This window comes from Macrobrachium rosenbergii, chromosome 22 (assembly GCF_040412425.1).
Source record: "Macrobrachium rosenbergii isolate ZJJX-2024 chromosome 22, ASM4041242v1, whole genome shotgun sequence".
NCBI classification, from domain to species: Eukaryota; Metazoa; Arthropoda; class Malacostraca; order Decapoda; family Palaemonidae; genus Macrobrachium; species Macrobrachium rosenbergii.
The window spans coordinates 19,827,032-19,835,802 of record NC_089762.1 but is presented as its reverse complement, the minus strand read 5'-3'; the positions used below and the strand labels follow the sequence as shown (position 1 = coordinate 19,835,802).

The following is an 8,771-nucleotide window of genomic DNA, read 5'->3' as shown; positions in this document are numbered from 1 at the left end:
GCAATACTTAAGGACGAGGATATCAAATCCTATGTAGGTCCTGTGACCATTTTTGTGTTGGTCATCACATTAGAGGATAAATCAGAAGAGCATAAACTGTATAAGAAAAGCACAGAACAGTGCGATTTTTGTTAATTTGTGTGACAACAATATAATATGTCTACTGTCAAAGAAACGAAAAAGTTACTGCTACTTTATTACAGATCCAGGCAGTTCCAATTAAAAAAAAAATTGACTTTGACCTGAGGTCGAAACAATAAACACACAGTGAACGAGTACAAATTACAATACAAAACATACAGAGCACACACACACACATGTGATTAAAAAAAAGAAAGCACACACACACACACACACACACACACACACATACACACACACACACACACACACACACACACACATATATATATATATATATATATATATATATATATATATATATATATATATACCTTGTCAACAAACCCTGCGATACACCACAAAAAACTTCATCTCCGCTTGTTTACTTTTCGTCAGTCTATATGTGTCTGGTCATACATACACACGCACACGCACATTATATATATAATGTGTGTGTGCGTGTAAAGCTTTCTTTTTAACTGGATTCTATAATATTTCTTTCCTGTAGACTAGTATATTGTTTTCACACAAATTAACAAAAATCGCATTGTTCTGTGCTTTTCTTATACATTTGATGCATATATATATATATATATATATATATATATATATATATATATATATATATATATATATATATATACATATATATATGAATATATATATGTGTGTATATATATATATATATATATATATATATATGTATGTATATATATATATATATATATATATGTATGTATGTATGTATGTATGTATGTATATGTTGACTCAGTACAGTTACTTCAACTTGCTGAAGCTGATTGCAGAAGCTGGAGGCCGAAGACAGGAAAGGAAGAAAAATGTTTAAAAGGTATTTTATCACTTAATTTTCATAATTATAAAGAATTTTCTTATGATATTAATTAGGATTAAGTAGAAACCACAAAGAACATAGATAAGAACTTTAAATTTCTAATATAAACAGGAAAAGGGCGCAGGCTAGATTGACGTAATGAGAAGCTACGTTTCTTACAAACATGAATCATAAGCCTGAAGTGAAGAAGTAGATAATGGAAACGTGTTGAAAAACTAATTTAAATGGGTATCAAATAAAAAAAATAAGGAGATTTTAACTGAAGTATGGGAAAATGAAACGTTGAAGAAAAGAAGAAGAAAAAAGAAAGACTATAATGGTTCTGTCTGCTATAACGTAACATTACTGAAGTTAAGTGAACAGCATCGAACAACTTAAGAAGCAAAGTGAGGTGCAGCTACAAAGGTACCGCTGGTTGCGACGGCTGGCTTGACTTCCAACGCTATTACTCAGTGCTTAATTGATACCCTTACCGGTAAATAAATAGGCCTATTTATTTACCTAAAAGTCAAATTACGTTGAAGGTTATCCACCCTTTTCCCGCTTGATTTATTAAACCAGTTACGAGTAGGCCTACCCCAAAGTAATCTTAAACCAATTCGACTTGACAGGCAATTTAGCATAGGCCTAAATTGACTTAAATTGACGTAACATAGTGCTGCAAATTATGCGACTAAGCTATCCCAGGGTTATGGCTATAGTATAACGTAGGGTTTAGAATTTGGATGGAATTCATAATGTATTGACTCAAATTAAAACCGGCTTTTTTTGTCTCAATCTTTTTTTTATCATTTTGTCGCCGCTGAGAAGTTTCTTGACCCAAGTTACAAAGTCCATCTTCGAACCCCGATATATGAACCGCCGTCTCATATCTCTCTTTATTGTTAGGGTAGCTTTTCTTTAGTAGCCTATCTTAGGAAACTTGAGTAATAAGCAGTGCCAGGCCTTTGCTTAGCCTCTTGGTAATTATCTAGTATAGGCTATTTTGCTTAGTTTACTCCTGACTAAGGATAGGCCTAGGTACTTACGATTTTGGATAGACATGGTTGATTTTACTGATATGGTAAACCTCATGTCCTGCTGGTCATGATAAGTGCCATTATGAGTAGGCCTAGTCTAGGCTATGTTGGTCTTGCATGTTTTTCAATTCATATGACATTTTCCATTATTTCTTGACACTGCATGAAAAATCATGACAGAAAATTTGAACTATAAGTCCTTATAGGAAAAACATATGCTGTTGGCAATTATCTTTGCAAGTTTTTACAAAAATTAATACAGATCTTTTCTTTATAACAAAAATTCTTCAGTCTAAAATGTCTTCCAGTTCCAAGTCAGATTACTGTAGGCTACTGTACATAGGCCTAAATTATTTTACTCGTCAGCAGATTCATTTTGACAGTAGCATAGCCATTAGATGAGCATGTTCTAACTGGTCAGCATTTCATAGCAAGGTGGCTGTATGGCAGCAGCTGGCAAATAACCTGGGTGTTAAGTTTGTGAGTTGTGAAAGTGTAGGCTCATAAGGTACGGTATATTTAATCTTGAGTGATATATCATACTCTAAGGTGTCACTTACAGTACATAACTGAGCCGTAAATATCCTTTAGAAAGTAAATTAGCCAACCTTTTGCTAAACAAGTACTGTAGTTTTGTAGGCCCATATTACCAGGAAATATAGTGCCTACAATTTGGTGGATGGTGATAATCATAGGATAAGTGGTGATGTTACCTGTAGTAACTTCACCCAAGTATCCTTACCTGTGTCATCATTGCTTTCATTTTTCATTAATAATTCTCATGTGACACTCAGTACTATATGTATAGGAAGAGGCATTATATAATAAAAGTTTAAAAGATAAAAGATTTTACTGAATAAAACAAGACTGAAAATCCCTGTTAGCAAATTATAATTTCTTGACAAAATTATTTTTTTTTTAACTTACAATCCATTATCTTATGGTGGAAGCCTTTTCGGTTGTCAATGCACTCTCCAGCCACACCACAGAATACGAGACCCCCTCTCCGCATGTCTGAGTGTCCATCCAGGTGTTGAACACCCGTAGTTGTGGAACTGGTTATTCTGTATGTTGTCTACTGGCTACAATAGGGAGGGGAAGGGAGGAGGGAATTCCCTGTTGAGTAATTACATAGCATTTATGTTAAAAAACTGAATTTAGGTTTTAAGAAATTCAGTTTGTTTCACCACAAACCCATTACAGTACTTTGTGATAACCTGGAGAGCCATGTAGGCAAGAATTACTTGTTGCCCCGAAGCACTTTGACTTGGAGCTGAGGAACCTTGTGAACTCTTAGAGTGAAGGTGATTAGTACTCAGAGGCTCAGAAGATTAACAAGGGGTCATGAAACAGACTAGTGCCTTGTCAGTAAGGTAATGGTTTGTACTATTAGGCCTGGTGTAAAAAGAATCAAACACTTACCAAGGAAATATGGTTATGTGTTATGAGGATTAGGAAGATGAACCTGCTGTCATATCTCCTTGTAGGGGCTGATAAAACTTGGTTTGCAGCTGATACAGAGCCAATAGAATACAGTCCAGCAACTTGTGAACATGGTCTCTAAGGTAAAACCTTGCAGCAACAGGAGACCTCTAAGAAGCTATGTTTAAAATCAAAGTAATGTCCAAGTTTCCCTTGAAAGCTAGAGGTCAACGTGTTCATTATTTCATGACCCATAACCATTAGTTTGGATGCACCAGACTCGTTTGTGCTACTAAAAGTTTCTAAAATATGTTCTTTAACCAGAGTGAAAAAGGTTATTCCTCATAGCTATGACTGGCTTAGGCCAAGGTCTTCATTTCCCATTTCCTGGGGAACTACAAATTTGGGAAAGTCCTAGGGATCGGGGAACATTGTCTGTGTCTTCTTAACTGAGCCTGGATTGTAGGACAAGCCAGTACTCAGTTAATTCTTGGAATGTGTTACTTGACGCAACAAGGCATATGACTTGCTTGTTTGGCAAGCAGAATTGAAAGCTGCAGAAAAAGTCATAGAAGTCAGATATATGAGCGAAGCATTGTCTATTGGTTTATAAACTTCACTGAGAAGATGTTTCAGGACCAGAGACAAGTCTCAATAAGGAGAGTGGTTTGAAGCAGCTAGAAAGAACTCTCTCTCAGAGTTCTGGTATATCGGTGCCATATCACTAGAGGAAACCAGATTGTTACCCTTACTTTAAAAACATGTGCAAGTGCCAGTGTGTACCCTTGAATTATAGACACATAACTTCCGTGATTGATGAAAAAGAGGCAAAATGTTTGCTATTTGCAGAGTGGAAGTATAAAGTATATTAATTCCACTTGTTCTGTGCCAGCTGCAGACTGTTCACCACTTCGAGTAACTAAGTTTTGACATGGGGTCTGTTTTTGGGCTATTGATCTCTCTGGTTGCTTTGTTGAAATGTCTGATAATCAGGTATTGCTTGATAGCTGCCAAGCGTGTAAATTGAGGAGGCCTAATTCCTACTAGAACCAGTAAAAGTAAAGATGATGGGATAGCTCACCAGACAGCTCAGAAGGCTGGAGAACCACACCTATTGAGGCCAGAGAGAGTCTATCAGTGTTATGGTTACATTGACTGAACAATGGATTATTTCCAATACCAGACAAATTAGGAAAGCAGAAAAGCACAGGCCTGTTAGGTAAAACCATACAACAGTAAGAGACCTTTAAGAAACCATGTTTAAAATTGAGTTGATGTCCATGTTTCTCTAGAAAGTGAACTATGAAGGCTTTGATTCCCAGTGCCTCTTGGTTTCAGAGTGCTGAATTGCAATTTGGAAGTCGATTGTTTAAATGGGTGGCAAACAGGTCCACTAAAGAGTGTCATACAGTCTCCACAACATTCTGTATAGCCCCTAATAAAGCAACCACTCTTTAGGGAGGATTGATTCCTTCTGTTTGGGACAAACCTTGGAATCAAAATAACATCATGCTTTTATGCCCAAAAAACTGTCCACTATCAAACAGTAATTGGATGGTGTCTCTTAGCTTCCTTCCTTGTGTAGATGCCATTGCAATGGAATTGTCCAGGGCAACAAGTCCTTGCCAGACATGTAGCGAGAGAAGGTTTGAAAGATCAGGAAAGCAGTGAGGCACTAATCCCTCTAGGGAAATAAGGTAGCATATGACTTTTAGCTACAACTAAATAGGAAGTGATGGCTCTGAGTTCTGTCCAGGATAACCCAGACTATTGCAGTGAACACACTGAGAGTCATCCACAAATAAACAATTTTCTTGGATAGATCTAAATCCTACTTGTCCCAGTTCATAACTAGGCCCAGATACTGTACGGGTAAACTGGAGAGGCATCAAAGGTTGCCTGCAAAGATGTGACACCAAAGACATGATGACAATCTCGTCTTTTAGACATATTAATAATTGATGTTCCATCTGTGAACCCAGGTAGCAATTAGGGCTATATTGTGGGAACACCTGTATGACCATTGCCATCTCAAAACTAGCTTACCTGTGATCTGGTTACCTTCTCATTGTTCTTGGGTTATAAGAGAGGATCATATGAAAGCATATTAATTGCATTGGAGCTGCTTTATCCTTTACCTCAGAAAGGTTTTGTCAGTGTACCTAATTTAAACTTTAGTTACTGGGGGATGGCAGGAAACTTCTATGATGCTCATTTACAGTTTGTGAATAAGACACTGGAGGGGCTGTCATTGCCACACCACTAACTTGGACATAAATGTTGCCTCTGATCCCTGAAGGGGCTCTTCATTGTTAATAACTCCAGCAATTCATTAAAGGCATGGTCAAGGAAAGTCCAAATTAATGGTAGTCTCATCTTGGTATACCCTGTTAAGATCATATGGATGGTTTCACAAACAGGGACATTGGCTAAAAGGCTTTTGACATCCATGGAAGCAATGAGTCTCAAAGTCTCTGGAAGGATATGGATGTTTTTTAGATATTGCAATAAAAACCCATCCTCAGTACCACTAAGTAATTTTATCACCTGACTGAATGGAAGTTTATCATGTAAGGAAATGTTAAAAAAAAGACTTTGTAACTCATTAACAACCAGAACAAATTCTTACACCAAAAATACAAACAAAAATGCAACTTCGAGTGCTGGGGAAGATGAAGGAAGGCACTCAAAGAACTGTCCAAGACTGATGACCATGAAAATCCCACTTATAAAGTGAAGAATAGAGCAAGTTAATCTCAGATCAACACCACAGACAAAATTATGGGAAATGAGATTGTGCTATAGATGTGTTTGGAACATCAGACACTTGATAATCAGTACACTTAGGTGCATTTGAGGATGTGGATACACTCTGATAAGTGGAAATAGTTTGGATGCACTCAGACAGGTGAAAAAGAGAACTATTCCTCTTCTGTTGAAAGTCTGGATATTAATAGACTATCTAAAAGTATTGGGTTTTTGTTAAAAAATTATACTCATAGTTTATGTTGAAAAGGACAACGGTATATATGGAAGATGGGGGCATGGCATAGAGTGAATACAGAGTTATGTGCGCACCGATTGTTAGATTTGTGTCATAAAGATACTCAGGATTGACATTTACTAGTTGGCTCACTCTCTTTTCTGAATTTTGTGTACTGCAGGCAAGGAGCATTGAACAGCTAGTCTAGTCAACTACTGTATTAAGTATAGTACGGTACAGTTTGTGATTCATGAATTCCTTTTCAAATTTTCTCAGCCAAAGGTGACAATAAAACAACTGGTAAAACTGTGTTATGAAATGCAGAAATGTAAGAATGCAAAATATATATTATGTACAGTGTCAGAAAGAATCCTCGGCTTACTTGCTGTAACTCAGTGTATTTTATGGCCGTTGTTACTTTTATGTAATGAAACCATAAGTGTGTGTTTAATATTTAGAACTTGTTTAGAAGAAATGCTGTTACTCTTACGCTTGTTCAGACCTAGTTTCTATGTAGCTGTAATCACAAGAGTTTTTTTTTTTTCAGGATTTTTTACAAGAGATCATCAAAGAAATGCGGAGGTCAATGCCAGTTGTCTTCTCTGTTACTTTTGTACGACAGTAAGTAAACTATCACTTAATTTACTTTAACCTAATCTTTGGTAGTGGCAATCTCCGCATGTCCTAGAAGATATCCCCCCCTCCCCTCCAACTATCTGACCATGCATCTGGGTCCTTGAGCACCTCCAGTTTAGGAAACTTCATTCCTTTCACATCTAATAAATGTATAACATCTTCAGTCTTATTGCCCCAAAATATTTTGCTATAATCTTTATTTTAATAATTTTTAAACATTAAATCACCACAAACTGTAATCCTTTGCATTGTCCTTTTTTGATCATTTGGTTGTGGCAATAACCTTGGATTTTCACTTCATTTGTTCTTTGTTTCTACAAAAATACAAACCAGTTCACCCACTTACCACCTGATTATCAGCCATCCACTTTTAGTTTTCTGTAAAAGAAAACTATTGTGATGGCTTTGTCTGTCCGTCTGCACTTTTTCTGTCCACCCTCAGATCATAAAGACTACCTAGGCTAGAGGGCTGCAGATTGGTATGTTGATCACCCACCCTACAATCATCAAACATACCAAATTTCAGCCCTCTTCCCTCTGTAGTTTTTATTTTATTTAGGTTAAAATTAGCCATAATTCAACTTCTGGTACTGCTATAGGTACCAACAACACAGGTCACCACTGGGATGTGGCTGAATTTCATGGCCTGCTGCTAAGAGTTTCATGGGCCATGGCTGAGGCCACCACCAGACCATGGCTGAGTTTCATGGGCTGCAGCTAAGAGTTTCATGGGCTGTGGCTGAAAGTTTCATACAGCATTATACACTGTACAGAAAGCTCAGTTGCGCTGAAGAAACTTCGGCTCGTTTTTTACTGTTTTTATTTGTTTATGATAGAGGAAACACATTTCTTACCTGTTGGACTTATTATTTGTATAGCATGGTGTTTGAAGCTCTTAACTTGAAATTGTAGTTTTTTTTGTGAAAATACAAACTTTCATCTTTTTTATGGCAAGTGAATGAGGGGGAAGGAGCTCACCCCCTCTCACTTGACTGTTAATGTCACTTTTTCTTCAGCCAGCGCCAAGTCAATTCATCTCCATGTCTGATGTGGTAGTAGTCATGAAATTCAACTTAGTTTTATGAAGCTTTACATTATTTTTGTTATTGTGTTGGTGGTTGCTCAATATGTTAGGGATACTTGAACAACAAGTGATCTCATTTTTTCTTGTTCTGGCAACTTTCTTTGACAAGTTCTTGTATTAAGTCTAGAGGTTAGCCACTTTGTAGGTGTTATATTGTGGTTCACACAGAATACTTACTCATCTTTACAGCAAGACTGGTTTGTATATTAGATACTATCAGCTATGAAAGTTACAATTTTTTATTTTGCAGGGGTTGATTGATAAATGTCCAGATAAACTCATGGGTTCTGCCTCTGTGTTCTCACTGGGAATCATCTCCGTGTTATCCTTCGTGACTTCCCTGAAGCATTTATTTGTCATGTAGAAGAGATGCCAGTTCTTGACCCCTACACTGAGATCAAAACTCCGGGAGAAGCTGTGGGTTAGTCACAAGAGTTTGTGACCAACCTTCAGTGAGACTTCTGTTGGAGGTTCACTTGGTTCCCTCCCTTCACTAGTCTTCAGACCATCCGGGACCTTGGCCATAGTCTTGAACTGCCCCGTCTCGGCTAACATTTTTCTCTCCTTAGAGGTGATGAGATGTAGGTAGATTGTGTTGGTGGAGATCTGGAAGTATGCATGCACCCTTGTCCTTTTTCAGACACAAGCTTA

The 8,771-nt window shown here is 37.1% G+C and overlaps 1 protein-coding gene across 7 annotated transcripts in view; it reads left to right on the top strand.

Annotated features, from left to right (window-relative positions):
* Positions 1 to 921: 921 nt before the first annotated feature.
* The window catches only part of LOC136850611 (GDP-D-glucose phosphorylase 1-like), a 243,843-nt gene continuing 235,993 nt past the window's right edge, over positions 922 to 8,771 (top strand). Inside the window, exons 1-2 of one of the 7 annotated variants that reach the window (XM_067124301.1) lie at positions 922 to 973; positions 6,948 to 7,021. In XM_067124301.1, coding sequence (XP_066980402.1) covers positions 6,975 to 7,021 — 47 coding nt within the window. In that variant the 5' untranslated portion in view covers positions 922 to 973; positions 6,948 to 6,974. Of the gene's footprint in view, positions 974 to 1,076; positions 1,452 to 6,947; positions 7,022 to 8,771 lie in introns of those variants that run through there. The other 6 variants (XM_067124295.1, XM_067124300.1, XM_067124294.1 and 3 more) reach the window with 6 other exon arrangements.